At 47.6% G+C, this 24,134-nt stretch overlaps 1 protein-coding gene across 2 annotated transcripts in view; it reads left to right on the top strand.

Annotated features, from left to right (window-relative positions):
• The window catches only part of brf1a (BRF1 RNA polymerase III transcription initiation factor subunit a), a 68,583-nt gene that overhangs the window by 19,890 nt on the left and 24,559 nt on the right, over positions 1–24,134 (top strand). The window contains exons 7-16 of one of the 2 annotated variants that reach the window (XM_062396624.1): positions 1,873–2,022; positions 3,373–3,466; positions 3,625–3,751; positions 4,597–4,636; positions 5,068–5,160; positions 6,185–6,502; positions 20,087–20,148; positions 20,638–20,719; positions 20,850–20,905; positions 22,811–23,076. In XM_062396624.1, the coding sequence (XP_062252608.1) occupies positions 1,873–2,022; positions 3,373–3,466; positions 3,625–3,751; positions 4,597–4,636; positions 5,068–5,160; positions 6,185–6,502; positions 20,087–20,148; positions 20,638–20,719; positions 20,850–20,905; positions 22,811–23,076 (1,288 nt within the window). Of the gene's footprint in view, positions 1–1,872; positions 2,023–3,372; positions 3,467–3,624; positions 3,752–4,596; positions 4,637–5,067; positions 5,161–6,181; positions 6,503–20,086; positions 20,149–20,637; positions 20,720–20,849; positions 20,906–22,810; positions 23,077–24,134 lie in introns of both variants that reach the window. The other variant, XM_062396623.1, reaches the window with a different exon arrangement.

The raw sequence follows: 24,134 nt of genomic DNA, 5'->3' as shown, positions 1-24,134 counted from the left end.
TTTATCTTAGTTATTCCTGTTGATTTCTGACCAAATCAACAACGTGACATCATATCAAAGAATCTGAAAAAGCACCAGTGGAGGTTTTATGCCAGAAAATGCTTGAAACCCCATCGGTGTCCTTCAGGATTGGATGAGAGCAGGCTTCTCTCCAGACATCTCACAAGGACCATAATACAGATATAAAATCCATCGGGCAAACCTCAGAAACCCAGCAACCAATTCCTTCAGCCGCGGTAACAGAAAATAGACCAGAATGCATTGTGGCCCGCGGACAGGTCTGGGTTCTGAGGGAACAGCTTCCTCGCAGCTCTAATGCTATTCATGCAGCTCCGCTCTCACGTCTGATTGAAAGGAGCGAGTCCAGAGCCCGTCTCCCGGGGTGGTCCGAGTAATTCTGGGGAGCGGGAGCAGCCAGGAGTCGAGGCCGGCTGAGGTAAAGTGGGGGCATGGAAAAGGTAAACTGCAGCCCTCCATCACAGAGCGCCTCCCGGGCGGGTTGAGCAGCGCAGATTGATTATATTCAACCGAAGGGGGATTTAAGGTGGATTTATTTCCCCTAAACAGCCTCTTATTTCTTTTCTAAGGAGATCTTTTCTGGCCCGGCGCTCACACACACTCCAGTGAAACTCCGAGCGGCGATGGCCAGCTCTGCAGACGTATCATTACACGGCTCGGAGGGGGAAGGGATCAGCCTGGATCTTATTACCAGCTGGCTCCACCAGCTTTCCACTGCACTGCTCTCTACTAACTTCAAAGATATTCGACTCCACCGTCACTGCTGAGCACAAAACTCCTGAAACCTTTTGTCTCCCGGTTGTAGTGGAACAAAGATTCCAGTTAATTTCTCTATTAAGTTCAATTCCTTTACATGTTAGAAACATTTATAGGATTAAAAACAAAGGCTGGACACCTGCCACACGGTTTCATGACAAAAACAGGTGGTTCTGTTGTTTTTCTCCTCATCTGCATCTGGAGCGTTTTCCATAAAGTTTATGATTTCGAGTTTCTCAGAGAAACTCGAGGAGCAAAGAGCTTGAGACGGGAACTTGTGATTGGACGGCTGCCCGCTCGTATCCTTTTGCCAGCTGAGAAAATCTGGACAGACTGTGAATGAGAAACAGGCTGTTCGCTCTGCGGTGAACTCTGTGGAGCTAAACGCTAATCCTCTGGTTCTCTGGTGGAGCAGAGCAGCAGGAGACTGGTTTTACTGGGAAACTTACAGGTGCTAATCTGAATCAGAAAAAAATGGAATGACCCGACTTTGCTTCTGGTTTGTTTATTGCTCTGAGGTGAAGCAGGACTCGTGAACTAATGTCCCAGGGACTCGTTGGCAGTTAATTGGGAAAAGTTTTGTCTCAGCAGATTCGTCCTGTGGCAGCAAAACAGATATTAGTCTCTGACAAGTAAATTAACATGGAGGCTCAACTCTGAAGACCTATCAGATGCTACTCTGGTGCCTTTGAGCAAATGAAATCAATTCTTGCACAAAGACAGTAAAAAAAGATGGACGATCGGGGGACAATATGAATTTGTGCAAAAAGTCAAAGGTGTTTTTAGTTTGGTCCATGTACCATTTGCTAACATGGAGGAGGCAGAGTTTATGACTTATACTGCTGCCAGCCACCAGGGGGTGATCAAGATGATTTGGCTTCAGATATGGGAGCTGTCATGTCGTCCATCTTCATCTAGATTATCTTAATCTCTTACTTTCCAAATGTGATTGAAATGAGTGCTTCATTTCCTGCTGATTAATTAGAACACAGCTAAATAATGAAAGTCTGACCACACAAGCTCTTCAGTTGCCTTGAAGTTTTGCTTCTTATGATCAGGCCCTTAAATCTTCTCCCCCCTGTCTCCTGCCTCCATCAGACCCGTGCCTCTACATCCCACGCTTCGCCCAGCTGCTGGAGTTTGGTGAGAAGAACCACGACGTGGCCATGACGGCGATGAGACTGGTGCAGAGGATGAAGAGGGACTGGATGCACACGGGACGAAGGCCGTCGGGACTCTGCGGAGCAGGTGAGACGAAGGTGGAGGACTTAACATTCTGTCTGTGCAGAGAAGGGTGTTGATGTCGGGGGGGGGGGGGGTAGCTGCAGCCTGGTGGTTCCTGGTTCCAGTCGTCAAACTGACCTTGGGTCGCCTGAATAATTAACTGCTCATCATAAATCTTTGAGGAGGATACACTCAGTTGGAAGAAGGAAAAGTTTGTTCCCAAAACCGATGTAAATATCCCTGGTGAAGCTCCAGAATCATGCACCGGGAGAAAGTTCTTTCCGGTGGAAGCAGAACCAAGTCACTGATTTCCTTTCGGTGAGTTCAAGGACAAACGGGTCGTGAATGTGAAGAGACAAAGTGAACTCTCCATGAAGAAGAGGGAAAAGCAGCAGTGCTGGAGTTTCATCCTAATGGGGCTGAGATGTTTGAGAAAGTCCTCAGCGGAGCTCCGAGCCGGCGCTCCGGTCCTGAAGGCTGTTAGATGTGTGCATGTGGAAGTAGAAGCATCTATCTTTAAACAGGCTCTGGAGTGAAGCAGCACTAATGACTCTTATATAACTGTTCTCCTTCAAGGCTCAACTGTAACTCATTGCATAATATTAACATTGTTGTGAGTCCTTTTTAAAAACTGTTTGTGTTGGGGGGGGGGGCAGTTGGCTCTGCGGACTCAGGTGCCCCCGTCCTGTCGGGTCTGACCTCCAGTCCTCCAGATGTTCAGAAACAGCTGGAAACCAAAACATGGCGTCTGAGTTTGAGTCTCATCTTTGACTGAGTCCTGATCATAAATGTGTACTTTTGTTACATCGTAATTTGGGTATGAATATGTATTTATATTTCTATACATATATATAAATCAATATCTACAGTTTCTGGAGAATTATCCCTGTTTTCTGTTTCACACTTCATCTTGGACACGTGATATTTTCCATATTAATAAACTTAGGATCAGCAGGCGACCTGAGCTCTGTCCCTGTTGAACCTGGAACTCATCAACGGCATCAGATTCAGGATCTGTGAGTCCAGCTCCACTGAGCTTTGTGTAAACAGGTGAACAGATCTCTGAGCAGCTCTTTATCTGCTGCAGGTCACTTGACAGTTTGAGGAAGAGAAGCAGCTTCACCTCAGTCAAACAAACTCATCCCACAGGTTTAGAGACGGAACCAGTAACAACTCCCCAGTGGAGCTTGGTGTTGGATCGTGGGAGGAAGTGGCGTCCGTCTTTATACACAGATGGGAGGGGGGGTGGGGTTCTGTGTACTTGTATAAATTTAGCTCCAGATTCGCTTCAGTGCAAAAGTCCACACAGACGTGATTAGAGGCTGTTGTCTCATGTTGAATCTCATCAGTGTTTTTTCCTCTTCCTGTTTCCAGCTCTGCTCGTCGCCGCCCGCATGCACGACTTCTGTCGCACGGTGAAGGAGATCGTCAGCGTCGTGAAAGTGTGTGAAAGCACGTTGAGAAAGAGGTGAGCAGGGGGGGGGGGGGGGGAGCAACAATATTCGAATCATGTACTGACAATAGAGGCTTTGTTACGTGGGCTCGGATTTGAACCGAACAGGACGACCTCCGACTCGTCACCATCTTGACCCTGTCTTCCTGTTCCCGGTTGTTCTCCGGCCTCAGACTCAATGAGTTCGAGAACACGCCCACCAGCGAGCTGACCATCGAGGAGTTCATGCGGGTGGATCTGGACCAGGAGTGTGACCCGCCCTGCTACACGGACGGACTGAAGAAGAAGAAGATCAAGCAGGTACGCACCAGGAGGCTCAGCTGGTGTATTTGTGACGTTATATTAAACTATTCATATTTCATCTCATATTTTCCTGATGATTGGTTGCAGCCCTCAGGTGTTAATGGAGGTTATTAACCTTGTTTCTTCTCTGTAGAGACGTGTGATAGAAAAGGTTGAACATGTTTAAAAATTCACATTGAACTGAGGGTTTTTGAGTTCTGTTGAAACCTTCTTGACAAATATTTAAGACCAGAAAATAATTTTAAGTAATAAACATGGAATAAATGATCAGTTTAAATCCTGATAAATATTCAATTCATTGATTTGCATCCGTGTTGATTTGGTTTAATTGATTTTATGAAATGATTTAACAAGTTATATTTAAAATTAGAAAACAGGGTTTTAACAAAATTCATTCTGGAAACATTACTAGATTATATTCAAGTATAAATTATACATAAATAAATGTTTACAAGACCTTATATACCAATACATCATAACATCAAGCCAATCCCAACATGTTTTTATTCATAAGCTAGGAGTACCACACTTCCCACAATCCTCAGGTGTAATAAGTGTTTGAAGTTGTTGAAAGGCATTATTCACAGTAGATTATTGGATGTGTATGTCCTTCACTCTAATGTACACAGTCTTATTCCCACATTATTTTCTATTGTTTCCATTATTTTAACGTCCACGGTGAAAACAAATGAGAAATTGGCCGGAGCCGCTCTAACACTCGATAGATGTGAACAACATATGATTGTGTTCTCATACTTCCTCTTTAATACACAGCCTGCACCTCGTCCATCCAGATGTTTCTCTCCATCCACCCTGTAATCATTGATTTGTATTTCTTCCAGCTGGAGGTGGAGCTGAAGAAAAAGATGGAGGACGTGGAAGGTATGATTGTATAGATGTTTTTCTTTTCTTTTAAGGAACCTTAGCTTTCCAGGATATCTCTTCATATTCATATGTTCCGGTTGCATCGTCCTGTTCTCGTGAACGAGCCACTGCAAAGTCAAACTCTGCTCAGACAGGAAACGGCTCCATGATCTTTTCAAAGGAGCTATTTTCTGCCCACCATGTAATTAACCATACATCATGCTACAGTACATATTCTGTTATAATCACAGACCATATGGGAAAAGTAATTTAATGGGTTAGAACCGTTTCAGGACTCTGACAGCCAAGATCATAAAAAGCACCACAAGTGTAATTTGTGTTCGCTGCATGCTTCATACACTCGTTCTGTCTCAGCCTCTGATTTTCTTTCTTCTCTTCAGTCTCTAATATGATGGATATAATGAATCTCTCGTTTTAATCTTCAACAGATGAAATCCACGACTACGAGGATGAAATCGATGCCGAGCTCGAGAGCGTCCGACCCAAACTGAGAGGAGTGTACGCTGCTTACACTAAACAAGGTATGGATCAGGGCCACGTGCACACACACACACACACACACACAGACACGCTAAGGCTCTGTCCACACTCATACGTTTTCATCTTATTACAAAACATAACGCAACCCTTGGTTTTCAAACTACAATAAGCAGCTTTTACAAAAGTCTCATTCTAGGGCTCAAAAACTGGATGGGTGGGGAAACTTCTATCTTAGTGAGGACGCTCTTTGGCATTAAGGCTTTCCCTAGTTCCTTCTCTGAATCTTAAAAATTGAATGCCCTCCCCTAATCCCCTGAGCTGAATCCTGAGGCCACGTCCATACTAATACATTTCTATCTTCAAACTAATGCCGGAGTTTGTAAACCAAACAGAGGCCGGCAGCCAAACTTCTCTTTCTGTGAGTCTGAATGAAATGTCCTCACCCAGTAAGGTCTATGCTCCAAATGGTGCTCACGTAGATATAAGTACACACACACACACACACACACACACACACACACACACACACACACACACACACACACACACACACACACACACACGCCCACCCACGGAAAATAGCTCATCAGATCACACTCCCTGTCGCTCTTTGTCTTTATCTGCTTCTACCTTTGGCTCTTTATCTCTGGCTCTCTGTCTTTGTCTGTCTCACACAGACTCACACACACAGACACACACACACCCACACACAGTACAGATAGGGGGGGTCCAGCTGCCGCGGCGCCCTCAGATCCGGCAGCGTCTCGTTTCTTGTCAGGCCGACGTCTGATAAGTTGCTCCTGTGACTCGTGGGCTGAAGTCTGCGTGAGCACGTTTTAATTGTGTCCAGTCTCAGGACTCGTTTTAATCAGCAGCCAGGACGACAGGAGAGACGCCAGAATGATGATCCCAATCATTTTGCCTGCATGTCATTGTTTCCCATCCGTTTCCTTTGTCTGTGGTTTATATAGTTTTTGTCCAAAAATGTATGTTTTCAATTAAATTAGTCTTTTCAATTGAACTTATCTCTATTGTTATCACTCTTGTCCGTCTCTTTACCAGAAGATGTAGATGTCAAAGACGACGTCCTCTCCACGTCGTCCAAAGTCTCAGACGAGGGGGACGAGGAGGCGGAGGAGGAGCTTCAGGCCGTCGCCAAGCACTTCGGCAAAGAGCTGGGCGACATCACGCTGGAGGCTCTGCTGAAGCTGGAGAAGAAGAGGACGGAGGAGGAAGAGGAGGAGGAGGAGGAGGAGGAGGAGGGGGGTGTTCCGAGGAGAAAAGGCCCGACGCTGGAGTCCATCCTGGGTAGGATGCCCACGGCCTCCACCCTGGGCCTCTCAGAGACCATCAGCAACTGCATCGGACACGAGAAGGAGAACGGTGAGTTCCTCGCACGGTTCTGTCTGACGCAGAACGATCTGGTTTGGTTTCACAGGAATCAGGTTCATTCGACTGGAGGTTTCCTCTATGATGGAAGAATCGCTGCCATGCTCCTCTTTGTTTGTTCTTCTTAGATTTGTCTTCTGCTCTGAAAGCTTCTTCTGCATTTGAACCTGTCGTCTGTGTGATCCACGCAGATGAGGAGCGAGCGGGTGTGTTTAATAAATCTCCACTGAACAAACAGTTGGAGCCAAAGAATCTGAAGAATCTGCAGCTTTTAATAAAACACCTCCAGCTTCATATATTTATGAGCTCTTGGTGTTTATGAGACTGAGGAGTCTGAACCGATGATGGTGCTGTATCATCATGATGACCCATAATCAAGTCCCACATTGTCTCAGGTTTAATTGTCATGATTAACTTTGCTCCAGAATTAAATTCTCTGAGCTGTGAATGAAAATTTCACTCACACTGCGAATGTGTGGGAGACGAGAAGGTTCTTTACCCTGGAGGTCGTTGTTGTTGTTGTGTATTCGGGTCAACAAGCTGCTGTTGTTGGTTGGTTGGTGTCAAACATGTCTCTGGAGAGAAGAATGAAACTGAAGACCTCAAGGAGAACCTGAAGAAACTACAGGAAGCAGTGGGAGGATAGATGTTTCATTAAAGTCTGATCTCGAGTCACATGCGTGTTGAGTTGATTCTCGAAGACTCCATTCATTGGTCGGACTAGTGGCTGAGCAGGAGCCAATCCCAGCTGTTAGTGGGCGGGAGGCGGGACTCAGTCTGTTCAGGGCTGCGGCTACGGCAGCTGAGAAGGTCATTCTAGGTAGAGGTAGATGACATGAGTTTAAACTTGTGTTCATTAAAACACACTTGATCCTATAGTGTCGACAACGTTAGAATCAAATGTGTCACAGTCTTTTTAAACATGGAAAAGGTTCATATCCTTGTCGCTGCTGATTTGACCTTGAAACCCGTCTCACAGCGTTTAGAGCAAACACTTGGTTCAGGACGGAAACGGAGCAAAACCTTCTGAGATCGAACGTGTGCTGGAAACTTCTCACGTTCACATTCACTCCTGAAGGAAATTCAGATTGTTGAATGAACCTGCACGTCCTTTGACCTTGAGACAACCCTCGCTGACGCTGGGAGAACCAACTCCACACACTGAGGGATGGGCGCCGAACCCAGAACCTTGTGACTGTGATGTCAAGCTGACGTCCGTCTGACGCCGGGGAAAAGGACTTTAACACAAAACAACACTTTGTGTCCTCTCCGGTGAAGAGACAGTTTGGACCTGACGACACAGATTCATGAAGCTGCCTCATCACCCAGCCAGTCGGGGGCTTCATGATCACTGCAGGCAGAACGTGAGGCAAATAACAAGTCAGAAAGTCGAGTTCTAATCATGTAGCTCAGTTTAAACAAACCACTACTACACACACACGAACAATATAAATGAATAGAGATGATATGAGACACGGCAAAATTAAGAGAACAGCCTGAATAAATAAACAACAGACTATGACTCAGGGATGGAGGCGTATTTATATAAAGTCTTGTTTGTAAAAGACTAAACAAATATTCTGGTAAATTGGTTGGTGATGACTTTCTGTTCTGCATGTGGAGCAGAGGAGAAAAGAGATCTGAGGGTCGGAGGTGGAATGTGAGGAAGATGAGGAAGTGAACCTGTGGTGAAGGTCATTCAGTGTCTGATGTGTGAACAGGGTATGCTAGTGAAATCTGAATTTTACAGAAAGCCTACGAAAAAAAAATATTAAGGTCCCATGTACCCGGACTGATGTAGGTTTATATTTGACATCAGAAACCATATTTTATTTATTAACTCAAGTTCTATAAACGTGGTTGTTTGTGCTTTCTTTTTATTTTTGTGAGTAAACTATAAAATATCAAACCTCACTAAAATGTCTTTATCATGAGGGTTTGATAACGACATTGGCATTTTTTAAACATCGATATTAACTGCTAATCTGTATTAGAAATGTTTTACTCCCTGATGTTGACGTCCATATTGTTTGGTCTGTGGTCCGATCGAGCTCAGGAACACGTCTCATTGGTTCATCCATTGGTTTAATCTTTTTTTTGACAACAACATGCATCCGGCTCCGGACACACACACACACACACACACACACACACAGTACCCGTTCACAGAATCTATTAATTGGTGAAATTTGGTGTAAATACAAACGATGGACTTGCCCTTTAAGTGGAGAAGCTGCTGTTGAAACGTCCGTGAACCAAAATGAACCAGAACCAGACGTTTTGGTTTCAGCCGCAGTGAAACAACAAACACGCCCTCTGTCAGCGGGACTTATTAACGCTTGTGAAAATAAAACAACTACAGGGACCCATCACTCAGTGGCCATAATTACCTAATTGCCTGAGTTGGTTGTTCTGCGTAAGCACCCCCCCCCCCCCCCCCCCGGTCCTTTCTGGGTGTGCAGAGGCGGTGATGGATGCGTGGTAACGCTGCCACTCAGCCACATCTGCCCTGCTGAGGAAACCTGTGCTTTTATGGCTCGGAGTGGGAGGACAGGGCGTCAGGAGAGGCCAGGGGTGGGAGGGGAAGTGTGCTGTGTGGGAGGGGGGGAGCAGCTGTGTGTTTGGAGAACAATCCTGTAGCTCAAAAGTCACAGGTTTGAATCCAAGCCCCCTGGTGTCAACTCAATATTGACCTGGGTCTTTATTTTTTAATAAAGTGCTTTGTGAGTGGACGGGAGTCGCACAGTGCTGAATGAAGGGATTGATTCAAGATTCAAGATTTTTATTATCGAATGCACAACAATAACATGAAGCAGTCGCTGGCAGGGACATGCTTGAGTCACAGGCTCTCTGCTAGCAATGCTCAAGTAATTACAACCTATAAAATGAAATAGTATAAAATAGAACATCAGAATTTAAAATAGAAATATAATATTTATATCTATCCATTGATTCTACGTTTCTCTCAAACTCAAATACCTTTTAAAAACAAAAGTTAAATGTGGATGTGCAGCCACAAAGGTTTATAACAGAGAAATGCTCTGTCCAGTAAATGACTAAAGTGTGTTCCCTCATTTAACACATGTTGTAACCACGGTTTAATCCAGGTTGTTAAATTAAACTCTTAAAAACCTGAAACGTGTGGATCTCGGGTCGAAGCAGCCGTTAACCTGAGGGACATGTCTCCGGGTGATTCCACCGTCCTCACGTCCCAGAGACAGGACGGGGACGAGGCTCAGAGTGAAACCAGCCTCGACTGTTGAACTGTGATGACGCACCGCTCCGTGAATCACTGGCTTTTATGTTGATTATGAATTCGTATCGGTTTCTTTGGAATATAGATTTTTGTTGGAGTGATGTTACTTTGACTCATCGTCCCCGAGTGGACGTGTGTCACAGGGCTCCTCGTACATGAACCACAGAATCGACATAAAGATGAGAAGTGGAGGTGATTGAAGGTTCGACTGTTGGACGTCAGGCTGATCTCACCACGAGTCATGTGACTAGAGAAGAGCCGGGGGGGGGTCCGTCTTTTCTTCTTCTCTGCTTCTTCTGTGACGGTCGCTTGGTGGAGCGTCACTGAACCGTTACATCTCAAGACTGTTAATTCAAAAATATCACATCCTTCCTCTTGAAACTCTCTAATCAGACTGGTTTGAGTTATTGAGATTTGGTGAAATGAAAAACATACTTCCTGCCCCTGTTTGTGTGTCTGGTTACACTTCACATCATTGTGTGTGATAATTCAGTCCGGAGGTTTTCTTGAGATTGTGTTATTAACACAGCAGGAGAATCTCCAGAGCGATCAGGGGATGTGAGTCTGTAGAGCAGCAGGAAGTCGCAGCCGGGACGTATAAATCCAAAAGCACATGGACACTGGCTTCACCAAAACATCACAAAACAAATCGTCTTTCAGAGTTTAAATATTCATCTTCGTCTTCTCCTCTTTTTAGATATTTGTATTCTCCAGTTCTAGTCTGTCATGTTAGAAACCTCCTCAGACCTCTTTGTTCCTGTGTTCCCCTCTGGAGTTTGGAGCTGATGGAGGTTCAGTGGATTCATGCTGGTCCTGGTTTGGTTCAGGCTTCTGCTGATTGTGGTGGAGATGAGGGTGGAGTGTGTGTGGTTGTGTGTGTGTGTTCGGGGGGGGGGGGGTACCATGGCCTCCCTCGAGCTCAATGTTTGAAGTGGACAGGGCAGCGTGTCATTAGGGCCGAGCCTTTCATCTCTGTGCATGTGTGTGTGCGTGTGTATCAGTGTGTTTGTGTGTGTTTGTGTGTGTGTGTGTGTGTGTCGTTAGTGGAGGGCAGGGCCCTCAAGGAAGTGGAAGAGGCTGTAATTTTGGATTCTCTGAGGAAACGAGAGCAAGAAGGAAACAAACCACACAGACGACAGTTTGTTGTTGTTATTATCACAGACACTTTTCAGATCTCAGCTCTGGAACAAGAAGCTTTTCTTCCTGTTGAACCGAAAACACTTTAGTTTGATGAGAATTGATGATTTTCAAGATGCAAACTTAAATATTAACACTAATTGGCCTTTTTAGAAATCGAGTCGGACTAATGAATGAAGGTAGAATGTCTCTGTCCTCATCGACTCTCAGGTGGAGCTTTAATCTCTCTGTCTCCTTCAGGTCAATGAGGCCCAGTAATTACCTGATGATTTATTAATGACGCTGATCGTTCTGTTCGGTGAAAGTAATAAACCTGGTTAGTTACTGATGTGTGAGCAGAATATTCACGTTTTAAATCTCCAGAGATCATGAACCACGTGAAAGTTCTGTCTCTGGAACAGTCGAAGCTCTTCTCTTTTCTCTTTTCTCTGTTTCTATCTTTCGCTCTGTTTAGCTTCACTTCCTCATCGGCTTGTCAGAGTCCCGGTGTTTTCATTCACCGGAGGGTCGGTGTCGGTGGAGGTTCGGTGATGGCAGAGGGTCGGTGATGGCGGAGGGTCGGTGATGGCGGAGGGTCGGTGCCGGCAGAGGGTCGGTGTCGGCGGAGGGTGGGTGCCTGCTGAGGGTGGGTGCCTCCGGAGGGTCGCGGCTGGTGGAGGGTCGGTGCCTCCAGACGGTTGGTGTCGGCAGAGGGTCGTGGCCTCCGGAGGGTCGTAGCCGGCGGAGGGCCGGTGTCGGCGGAGGGTCGGTGTCGGTGGAGGGTCGGTGCCTGCGGAGGGTCGGTGGAGGGTTGGTGTCGGCAGAGGGTTGGTGTCGGCGGAGGGTCGGTGCCTCTAGAGGGTCGGTGGAGGGTTGGTGTCGGCAGAGGGTCGGTGTCGGTGGAGGGTCGGTGTCGGCAGAGGGTCGGTGTCGGTGGAGGGTCGGTGTCGGCAGAGGGTCGGTGTCGGCAGAGGGTCGGTGTCGGCAGAGGGTTGGTGTCGGTGGAGGGTCGGTGGAGGGTTGGTGTCGGCAGAGGGTCGGTGCCGGCAGAGGGTCGGTGCCTCCAGCGCCTCAGGATGTGACGCTGGTCTGTGGCCACGGCCTCTGGGAGCTCGGCCCCGCACCATTAGAGGCGACATTGATTGAGGCCCACTGTTTCCAGCGGAGCACTTAGTTCAATCAATGCCGTTTGGCCTGACCTTAACTACCTCGGTGAGCTCGCCCCCCCCCCCCCCCCGGCTCCTGTCAAACCACTCTGCCGCTTTTATTGCCTGCGATCGTCTGGGGAACGAGCGATTTGTGAGAGAGGTGTGTGGACGTCCAGATTTTCAGCTCGGCCTTTTGGCTCTTTGAAGAGTCCACTTCATTTTGACGGAGCTAACTCGGTTTCACACCTTGGTTCTGAAGCTCTTTCCAGGCTGTGAGGCTGCGTTCAGGGGAAATGGACTTTGCGAGTTGTTGTCCTGAAACGTTTTCTGGTGTCCGTCCTCCTCGCTCGCAGCGATTACTCCGGTGAATCTTTCCCTCAGAGCTCGGGGGGGGTGGAAGCTCTCTGACAGCGGCTCTGCTGAGTCAATTATTGTCTTTCAAATGAGCAGCATCTGTCTCGTCCCTCTCTCTGCGTCCACTCAGGACTCGTTCAGGGATGAAAGAAAATGCAAAAGCTCATCCTCTGTTTCAGCAGCTCCACATTTCACCTCCTCAGCAGTCGGCTCTGCAGAAACAAGAAGGCCGGCTCCTTTGTGTGGTGTTTTTTAGATGCTAATGAGGAGGAGCAAGACCTTCAAACCAGGAGGTCACTGGTTTCAAACAAATGGCAAAAGGATTCTTCACTGGTTTCCCAATATACATCAAGCCTACAAAACAATGTCTTACAATTTAGATTCCAGAAACAAAGGAGGCGTCACTCGGACATTTAAAGATCGGTCGCACCACATCTGCTGAATTTCTCTGTTTTGAAGGTTGAAACAGTTAAAAACTGAATCTGTGACAAATTAGTTGTAAAGGAAACATCTCAGTTGTTTGTGTGTGTAACTGTAAAAATAAACTGAAGTGCTGGAAAATCTCAGTTACACACGTTTCAGTTCAAGGGACATTAAATAATCTGTGACCAAACTACTGTGAGAGATAATCTGTCACTGTCCTGAATACTGGATTTAAAATTCACATTTTCAGATGCCGATCAAAAAGAGAAGTTTAATACATAGGTTTTAGTGAAGTCTGAAATCTTCAATAGTTGAAAACAGCTTCTTACGATAAAGGTCCTCACAAGTATAGAGCCTAATACAAAAGAACGTGTGTGTGTGGGGGGGGGGGGGGGGTTGAGATGATTTGATAGACGTGAATCTGTCAAATAAATATTTGATTTTACTGGTGTGTCAGTTTAACACCTGTGGCCATCACCTGCTGTGGGACAGTAAAATCAAATGTATTGTTCCTTTAATTAGTCAAAACCTCGTTATTAATTCATGCTGCTGATCCGTTCACTAACTCGTCCATTTGCTCCTCGTTCTCTGCTGGAACAGCTGACGGCCTGAGAGGGGGGGGGGGGCTGGGGGTGTAACAGTGCCGGGGGCAGTACAGTGGAAGCACATATGGTGGGATGGACACGAGCTCTCAGAGGAGGAGAGTGATGGAACGAGATGATGGACACACAGAGAGAGAGAGAGGTGATGACAGAGCAGGGAGACGGGTCACTGAGGAGGAGGAGGGGAAGGGGAAGGAAGAGGAAGAGTAAGATGGAATAGTGGAAAAGAAAAAGAAGTGGAAATAGAAGAAAGTGGAGGAGTTCGATGATGAAGAATAGGGAAGAAGAGGAGGGGGAAAAGAAGTAGAAGGAAAAAGAAAGCTAAAGGGAGGAGGAGAAGTAAGAAGATGGAAGGAGAGGAGGAAGATGGAGGAGGAGAAGAAAGTAGGAAAGAAAGCTGTGGAACAGAGGAGGAAGAATGAGGAGTGGTGGAAGTAAATAAGTTGTTTATTTCAAGCTCTCTCTCTCAGAGGAGAAACTCTCGTACGTCTCAAGTGACTCAGGTCGAGCTCAGCAGCATTGAGGAGTGGAATATGAAGTGTGTTTGTGTGTCTGTGTGTGTGTGTGTCTGTGTGTGTGTCTGTGTGTGTGTGTGTGTTAGCAGTTAGCGGCCTGTCTCTCTGGTGAGACGGCTGCAGCCGCCCGTCACAGCAGTGATTGGAGCTGATGTTCGCTTCTGGCCTGAGGAGGGAAAGAGAAGCAGCCTGACGGGAGATGACAGCTACCGTTTAGCAGGAGGCCGCTGGCCGCTGGCTGTTACGTCACTGCTCCCCCCCCCCCCCCCCCCCCCTCTGTCTGGGGTCTCACTCTGGACAGTCAGTGTGTGGATTCAAAATATTAAGAAGAGTTTAGGAACAGTCATTTTCAGCATAATACAAAAATGACACGTGAAACTGGATGAATCCAAATATCTCAGGGGGTGAAGAAGAGGAGCCAGACGCACGTAGAAGATGAAGACGTCCACCTGGAAAGACGAGGATACACCAGCTCATGGAGAACATGACTGAACAGACAGAACATGTCTTTGATGAACAGAAATCGAACAAACCAGTGCTGCAGTGATATTTTTAGGTTGGTTCGTCTGTTTTGAATCAGCAGAAGCATAAACACAAAGAAACATGAAGAAGAGTGTTTCCAGCAGGACATCACAGACAGCTCTCTCCTTCCCTTTGATTTGACGTGTCGTCCTTTGATGACTTCCATAGAAAGTTGGTAAATGTGTGTCATGCAGATGAGTCAGTGGTTTGTAGCACGGGAGACGCTGAGGCGCTGAATCATCCGCGTGGCGAAGGCAGTGTTTGGTGAAAGGTCTCTGTGGCGTCAGTCGGACATTTCATGAGTTTGATTCCCCGGCACGACAGCGTTATCATGACATCATTCTCCAAAAACCTACAGCCGTGTCCTCGTCCTCCCTCCGTCCGTCCAGTGAGACTCTTTGTAGAGTCGCTCGCTGCCGAGGATTCTCTCATCCTCGCTCTGTGAAATCTGGGTTTTTGGAAAACAGGCCGAATCCTGAAGCAGGGCCGAGATTTATTTATTCAATATACTCCACAGAGAAGAGCAGCCACTCTCAATAGTCTTGTGTGTTTTTCATGAGAGGACAAGCGACTGCAGCTGATTTAAGATCAGAACACGGGAACCAAAGTGATGGTTCAGTGTGGGTGTGTCCTGAGGGACGAGTCTGTCCTGAGGGACGAGTCTGTCCTGTGAGAGTTGTGATATTAACTTTGACGTCATCGTTTCACTGATCAAACATCTCAATGCGTTGGAGGTGTGATTCCTTATTTTGCATTATCTGGGTTTTTCCATGAAAAGGTGAAACAGCTGCAGCTTCATTGACTATCTTGCAAATACAGTCCCTGCTTATTAATTGGTTAAAATGTCAAATGAACAACAGTCTTGAATATTGATGATGAAATTGAAATATCAACAGAATTATTTCTCATTATGGTTTTTAATCGTGTGGAAAACGTAGAATCTACCAACACCTCAGGTTCAGGTTTGGATAAGTTCACAAGTCGTAGGAAAACACAATGTAGTTTTAAAATGGGATTTGTTGACAGTAGAAATGTAGAAACCCCCCGGACTTGTGTTTTTAATGAAGTTCGTCCAACTCTTCACACGTTTGTGTGCGAGCCGCTGCGCCCCCAGGACCGTCCACCAGCTCCCTCGTCCACGAACCTCCTCGCTCCCACTCTGTGTCCCGAGGAGGAGGAGCAGGTGGGCGAGTGGGCGTACCGCTCACTCTGAGCTCCTCCAAGGTCGGCGAGGTCACGTTTTAATGGGCGAGTCCATGTCAGTGAGAATCTCTCTCTCTATTTATTGCCCGGACCGGCTGGTTGTGTCTCCGGGGCCGAGCTGGCACCGAGCCTTGTTACCTCACACCGCTGCAGGGGGGGCGTTCCTTTCTGTGTTTGCGTCTGAGGCAGTGGACTGACCGGGGATTCAAACCCTGCACCAGTCAGATGTAAACACTGCAGGTAAAACGTTCCTCGCTTTGCTCCTGACTGTGGAAGCTGCAGCTCGGAGCATCAGAGCAAACCGAGCTGAGGCTCCGCGCAGAAGAACAGAACTAAACCCTGCTATTGTTGTACTTGTTGTAAAGTGGGTCACACACACGCACACACACACACACACACACACACACACACACACACACACACACACACACACACACACACACACACACACACACGTGGACTCAATAGGAACCAAAATAAAGCTGCAGTGGTGAAACAATAGTTTTCAGAAAACAGAAGTTCTTCTTTCTTTCTTCTTCTTTATCATAGCCTTAAAAAGGAATTCTTCTTCTTTCTCCCAAACTTATCGTCCTGAAGAAGAATTATATTATTTATTTATTTTGTATTTTTATAATCGTTCTCTCAAATTATATAGTGATGATTTGTAGTTGTTGTTTAAAATCTAGGGACGACAGAAGAAAACATACAGTTCTCAAAATACAGATGTATCTTCCAAAAAACCTTCCTTTCAAAAACATCTGTATTTACCTTGAGAAGCCACAGATTCAAACATCCACCTTTACCTGCGGCCCTGTGGCCCAGCGGCTCGGTGGGCTTTGTGTGTCGGGGGGAGGATCAGGATTGTTGCTGACATGGAGAGCTGCGAGTCGGGATAACGTGAGCTCCGTTTGAAGAGAGGATGATCGCTGAGGCTACACAGCCTCATTCATCCGGCACATCACACACTCACTCTTTGTTTTGGGGCGGAGGAGTGGATGAGTGGATGAGTGGAGGAGGGGAGGAATGGAGGAGTGCCGGAGTGGAGGAGTGGAGGAGTCAGCAGACTGAGGCTTGTGTGACTCCTCTCCTTTTCATTCCTGCTCTCCCCTCATCTCCTCTTTTCTGTCAGCAGCGCTCGAATGAAACCCGGCTCGGGATTAGAAGGAGATCAGTGAACTTCCCTGAAACCCCCCACTCTCTCTCTCTCTCACTCGTTCTCTCTCTCTCTCTCTCTCCCATCTGCCTCGACTCTTCCTCTCTTCTGCCCTCCCTTCTTTCAGCCTGTGTCTTTACCTGCTGTCTTCCTCCATTCACGTCTTCCCTCTTTGTCTCTCAGCTGCTGCCGGCTCATTCCTCCATGTCCTCCCTCCTGCTGCTTCTCTCCATCAGTCTCTGTGTCTCTCAATCTCCGACCTGCCTCATTCTTTCTCTCTTAATCTTTCCTGCTCAGCCTCTCTCTCCTTTCTCTGCCTTCTTTTCTCATTACCCCCCCATGCTGCTCATTTTTCCTCTGAATCTCTTCGGCAGCTTCTTCTATCATTTAAACGTTTTTTTTTCTGTCTCTCTTGAAGGATGAGGCCGATGCTCTGTTTGTCGTGTTGTCAACAAATCCCATTTTAAAAAAAAAAAAAAAAAAGAAAAAGGCCCAAACTGGTTTTCCTGATAGTCTGATGGTTTGATTGTTAATTAACTCAAAGTCGTTAGTTTCATTAGGAGAGTTTATCGTTAGCGGCTTTCAGAAGTCGCTAGAAAAGCCTGAAACACCTGACCTTTATCTGACCTGCAACTGGTCATAAGAGAATCATTTATAAGATTAAGAAAAACCCCAAACAAGTAAACGCTGGACCTCTGAATGTGGGTTAATCACTAATACATGTATTATTTCTTCTTGCTTGAGTAACGACAATTAAACAAAGAACCTTCAGCAGGAAACTGTGACTTGAGGCTCAGATCCGCCGTCAGAAAGTGTTTCAAGATTAATTAACGTTACTAATTCATGGTTTTGGTGATTAACTGGGATTCAAAGACGTTATTTTCTAATTTCTCTGCTTCTCTTACTTCACTCTGATTACTCTGTCACCCCCCCCCCCCCAGCTCTCCCTCCCCCCTCCTCTCTGTTCTTTTTAAATCTCTTGATCTCGTTGCCCCCCCCCCCCCAGGCTTCAAAAGGCCTTCTCCTTCACCTGCTCACCTCTGGTTCCTGCAGGGCACGTTGTCTCAGCTCCTTTGTGTTCTCCCCTCTCTCTTCTTCTTCTTCTTTGGTATTAGAGAAGTGAAGCAGCTTCTTCTGCTGACCACATCAGACAGGTCGCCGCCACCCGGGACAAAGACGACAGGGAGGGTATTCCTGAGGCATTATGGGTAACCGTGGCTTCAGATTACCTGTCTGTGACGACCAGGAGACAACAGACTGATGGAGTTCACAGCTCGCAGGCACGGCGGCGGTGCTTTCCCCGTAGAGCGATCAGGCTGGTGTTACACCGTCTCTTTCTCGATTGGTTCTCGGGCCGGCGGTGTTCGGTTCGCCTCAAAGAAATTGAACGTGGCACCTTCTCAGGCGGTGGCCGTGGCCGCTCCGCTGCCTCACTGTGACGCCTGAGGAGGGAACGAAGGCGTCGCTTTAAAGAGAAGCGGCAGAAAAAGAGTCGTGGCACAACTGAGATAAATGTGACCTGCCGTGCTGGTGCATTGTGGGACGAGGAACCAGAAGTGTTGATCTTCACATGTGATGAAGGTCGTTCAGGTCTTCATCAGTGTTTCATGGCTGTTAGCGTTTTAATAAACTAAAGCTGCAGCTAATGGTTATTTTCATGATCAGTTAATGAGGTGAAATCGATTAATGAGTTTCCTGTGAAATGTGAGAAGATGATGAAGAGGTGCTCGTCATCATCGATTCTCTCTTCATGTTCTTTGTTCGACTCAGGTAGTGGAGTAGAAAAATAAATCCAGGTTCATGAAAAATGTACTTTATTACATCCTGCCACTGCACATGACCTTCACAGCCTCCTCTTCCTCCCCCTCCTCCTCTTCCTCCTCCTCGTCCTCCTCCTCCTCTTCCTCTCGGGCCTTCCACTCTGTTTCATCTTTAAAGGACAAAAATAGGTGAAATCAAATCTCTGAACCTAAACTCTGCAGATTCCTCTGCACGCCCACCAAGAGTGATTTTACGGTTTAGATCAAATTAGCGAGTGTAGATTTATCAAAGCCGCGGCTGAATAAGATCTCGGTAATTGCCCCTCCCCCCCCCCCGTCTCCCCGGGGTCGGACCGGTGTTATCAGCTCTTCGTGTCTCGTGCCTTTCTGCCTCCCGGCGCCCCCGATCTCCCCCCGGGCTCGTCTCCCTCTTATCTCGCCCTCGCACTTCACGCAGAGGAAGTTCTTAGAGGGCTGGGCCCGGCAGATAGCGGCTGACCTGTCTCTTCCCTCTGCAGCGGGTTTGACTTTTTAAGGAAGCTGAACTCAAATGACTGAGTAGATAATCTCACCTCGACTGTGCAGCCTTCACTGTGGGAGGATGGGCGTGTTCCTCCTGCTCTCTCCTGCTCTCCTCCCTCTCTCTCCACCTGCCTCTCCTTCATGAAGCGGGGAAGCTGCCTGGTGACTCAGGTGCTTTGAAGCTGCCGCCCTGTTGGGAGTTTGAACTGGAGGAACTGGAGGAACCCTGGGAACACGTCAAAGGCAGAGAGCTGACAGAAGCTAAACGTCTCCTATAAACCTGCCGCTCGCTGCCTCTTTAAAAAACTCCTTCTCCATCTTTGATTGACTGTCAGATGTTTGTGTGCAGCCGGAGAGGAGTCGCACTTTGTTCCCCGACAGCTAATCAAGTGCAGTGAATCTCCATTGATGCTTTTCTCCCACTGTCAAATCCTGTGAAAGACGTCACATGTTTTGTTTCCTTTATCAGAGTCAGTCGGATTGTGTGTGTGAGTCTTTCTCTTCCATAATTGAAGCGTCGTCTCCTGGGGACGTTTTAAAAGTGTCTCTCTCTCACCGGTGTGTTAGAGTGTCTCTTGTGTCTCTGATGCAATCGTCTCCATCGCAGGGAGACGCAGGGAGAAGCGAGAGAATCCAACGCCAGCGTCGCAGTGTGTGAAATGCAAATCGTCGTTTCAGCATTTCTGTTTCTGAAATAAAGCGGGGCCACAATCTAGAGAGCAAATCGTAATTGAAAAGAAAGTGTGTTGAGGTAGATCCGCCGGAGCGTGAGTTAAGCTTATTAACGTGTTATCAGGCGGTCGCAGTGCATCTGATTCTCTGATCCGCCTCCGATGGAAGATGCTGCACGAGGACGAGACGCCAGCGGGATGTGGACGGTGTTGTTCTGTCGGCCGGCAGCTGTTTCCTGTTCGATTCCTCCGGGACGAGGAAGCTGCCGTGAAAAATGTGCATCACAGCAAATTTCCTAAGTGTGTCGTCTCTGATTTGTGTGTCTGTGACAGATGGCGCCGCTGACAGTGGGGAGCTGGACCTGAGTGGGATAGATGACAGCGAGATAGAGCTGGTACGTACCGCCTGCTTAATGAGCCTTGTTCCATCTGCACACACACATACACACACACAAAGAGACACACACCTTCTAAAATGTTCATGTTCCTCTCGGCTCTGCAGAGAGGAACCTTCTGCAGATCAGATCTTATATTTATTTCTTTGTTTTCCAAAGAGCTCAACAGTTCAGTGTCTGTGTTGTTGTGTGTTTCCTTGTTCAGCTTCTCAGAAAAGTCGTGAATCAAGTGAAATAATAAATGACAATATTTCAGTTATTTCATAATGTTTACTGTATAATTACATCAATTAATACATTAACAGTAAAATATGTCATATGTTATTACCACCCATTCCAATGAGCCCCTGTCACCTCTCCACCTGGTGGATAGTTGGATATTCTAAATGTCTTCCTTATGCTGTGTGATTATGAAGTTATGTCACGTGTCACGTGTTAAACCCGTTGTTATTATTTATGGATGTTCTCTGTGAACCTGCCGCTCTACAGTACCTGCTGGACGACAGAGAAATCAGAGTGAAGACGGCGCTCTGGATGGCAGAGAACTCCGACTACCTCAAAGAGCAGAGAGGTACTTTCAGGATTTAACCTTCATCTGCGTCAAAGTGTGCGTTTGGTCTGTTGTGTCTCTACCGTGTTGTGTTGATGTCTTTATCTCTTGAGTTTTTTGTGTTCTGACTGTTGCTCGTTTCTCTTTCCAGAAAAGGAGGTGAAGATAGCGAAGGAGAAGGAGCTCGGGATCTACAAAGAGAAGAAGGTAACAGCAGGGGCGGACTTAAACCTTCAGATAACCTTCTGAAGGTCAGATGAGAAAAATGAGCAAATAGCAACCAGCAGGTTTCAGAACCTGTGGATACAACCTGTTATTCACTCACAATCTGCTCCTCCACTCACAGTGCAGGGGACAGTGGGACAGTCACAGTGCAGGGGACAGTGGGACAGTCACAGTGCAGGGGACAGTTGGTCAGTCACAGATCTGTGGACAGTGGGACAGTCACAGATCTGTGGACAGTGGGACAGTCACAGTGCAGGGGACAGTTGGTCAGTCACAGATCTGTGGACAGTGGGACAGTCACAGATCTGTGGACAGTGGGACAGTCACAGTGCAGGGGACAGTTGGACAGTCACAGATCTGTGGACAGTTGGACAGACACAGATCTGTGGACAGTGGGACAGTCACAGTGCAGGGGACAGTTGGTCAGTCACAGATCTGTGGACAGTGGGACAGTCACAGATCTGTGGACACTGGGACAGTCACAGTGCAGTGGACAGTTGGACAGTCACAGTGCAGGGGACAGTGGGACAGTTGCAGATCTGTGGACAGTTGGACAGTCACAGATCTGTGGACAGTTGGACAGTCACAGTGCAGTGGACAGTTGGACAGTCACAATGCAGTGGACAGTTGGACAGTCACAGATCTGTGGACAGTTGGACAGTCACAGTGCAGTGGACAGTTGGACAGTCACAGTGCAGTGGACAGTTGGACAGTCACAGTGCAGGGGACAGTGGGACAGTTGCAGATCTGTGGACAGTTGGACAGTCACAGATCTGTGGACAGTTGGTCAGTCACAGTGCAGGGGACAGTTGGACAGTCACAGTGCAGGGGACAGTTGGACAGTCACAGATCTGTGGACAGTTGGACAGTCACAGATCTGTGGACAGTTGGTCAGTCACAGTGCAGGGGACAGTTGGACAGTCACAGTGCAGTGGACAGTTGGACAGTCACAGATCTGTGGACAGTTGGACAGTCACAGATCTGTGGACAGTTGGACAGTCACAGTGCAGTGGACAGTTGGACAGTCACAATGCAGTGGACAGTTGGACAGTCACAGATCTGTGGACAGTTGGACAGTCACAGTGCAGGGGACAGTGGGACAGTCACAGATCTGTGGACAGTTGGACAGTCACAGATCTGTGGACAGTTGAGTCGTCTGGTTTGACAGCTGGGAAGCAGACTGTGGAATAAAGACAGACAGGCAGACGGTTTCCTGTCTAACTGGTTCCCTCTCATTTCCCATTACTGGTTTCTTGGCTCGGTGCAGACCCTTTGTCAGACCCAACATCTGCCGGCTGGTTTTAACTAGCTGGATTAACAGAGGCACTGGGACAGAGACGTAATGAGACGAGCAGCCGGCTGACAGCCGCCTGTCACATCACCGGCCGACGCGTGAATAAATGAACAACACACAGAGCGAGCTCGTTGTGTCTGCGCTCGGCGAACTGAGCGTCCCCTCGTGATTTATGAATTACCATCGATTTAAGACGTGTGGAAACTGCAGGTCTCTGTGGGAGAACTGGAGCTGAGTGAAGACCTCATCCGGGGTCAGGATCCAGAGAAAATGATGATCACAGAATTGGTTCTGTTGTGCGTTTGCTCTCTGACATGATCCGCTGGTGGTCGGCAATTACTCTCTGATTTGCAGCAGGCTAATTCCGCTCCGCTGGGAACGAACCAGTCTAAAAATGACTTCCAGATAACGTTAGACCGTCTGCTGAGCTGATCCGGAGTCAGTTCGGTGAAGAGAGGTCGACTACACGGCCTGATTGTAACGTGGTGTTTGCACAGTCACAGCCGGGACGAGCTCGGCTTTGTGTTTAATCCAAAGAGCTCCAGCTGGGACCCTGAGGACTGGAGGTCTAACTGTAAACCTCTGTGTTCCAGCCCAGAGGCCCCTCCAGGAAACGGGCCCCGATCCGAGCGAGCACCGCCGACGAGGCCATCGGGAAGATGCTGGAGCAGAAGAAGATCTCGTCCAAGATCAACTACGACGTCCTGAAGGACCTGAACATCAAACCCGGTGCCAGCCCGGCTCGCGCGGTCGAGTCCCCGAAGAAGGAGCCGTCTGCCGCCAAGCTGACGGGACGCAACCGCCACCCTGCCCGGGCGCCACTCAGCCTCAGCACGCCGCTAAGCACCCTGGGAAAAAGGTTGGTGGGAGGCATGTTTTCTTCTTTTCTACACAAACTCTTTAGTCAATCTGAAACTCGTCTCTCAGTCGGAGCTCGAGAGTTAATCTGATAATTATGACACATCTTCAGACAAATGTCTAAAATGTTTGAAGGTCAACTTTACTGGGACATCATAAAGTTCTGTAAAGACACTTAACTGACCATTTCTCAACTGGGAGAAGTCGGGGGGGCTGCCCCCTGATCGTTGGCCACTTTAAGCTGCTGCACTTACTGCAGCTCAGCCCCCCCACATAGCTAGCTTGTTAGCATGTTAGCTCGGTCAGGCGTGCACCATGAAGCATCGAACCTTCGTGGCTCAGGAAGTGAAGGACACATTTGCCGGCTGCGTTAGAAAGAGCGTTTGAAACGGGGCCGACGAGTCGCGGCTGCTTCAGATGAAACCTCCGACCGATGCAGACCCTGAACTGGGAAACGGGTCGTGACCACATGTCCTGCATCTTCACTGGTTGGTCTGCTCAAACCATCACTTGAAGACATTTCATCTGAAATTCATTCTGGATTCTATCTCATTATATAAACACAGTCCAGCCGATCATCTTGAATACTCTATATTTCAGATGGTAAATGAACCCTCGTCTTATTAACACTCAGCTGTCATGTCTGCCGTGTGTAGACTCCTGATAAACAACATCTGAAGCACATGAATCCATATTCAATTCAACCGAGGGGTCGTCTCACCACTAATTCATCTTCAGTGCAAACAACAGATGCTGGTTGAATAAAGAGGAGAATGAGTGTGTTCACTGTGAGGCGTCACCAGCCGTTACTCCTCTGTCACTCAGTTCAAATCCCTTCTTTCTCTGGCATGTGGCGTCGGTTCCATTCCACAACGATGAGGCAGCACTTCTTCTGTCGCCCAGAATAATCACCTGCGACAGGAGGACAGACTCCGGGGGGATTTTCTCTCTTATTATTTTTTTTTACCCGAGATGCAGCGTCTCTGGCAGGATCTGTGTGAGGCTGTTGCTCTGCCTCTTCCTTTCAGGACATGCATTCAGAGCACTGATCCGCACGGA

The sequence above is a fragment of the Platichthys flesus genome, chromosome 10 (genome assembly GCF_949316205.1).
Source record: "Platichthys flesus chromosome 10, fPlaFle2.1, whole genome shotgun sequence".
In the NCBI taxonomy this organism is placed as follows: Eukaryota; Metazoa; Chordata; class Actinopteri; order Pleuronectiformes; family Pleuronectidae; genus Platichthys; species Platichthys flesus.
This window is presented reverse-complemented; position numbering and strand designations above follow the sequence as displayed.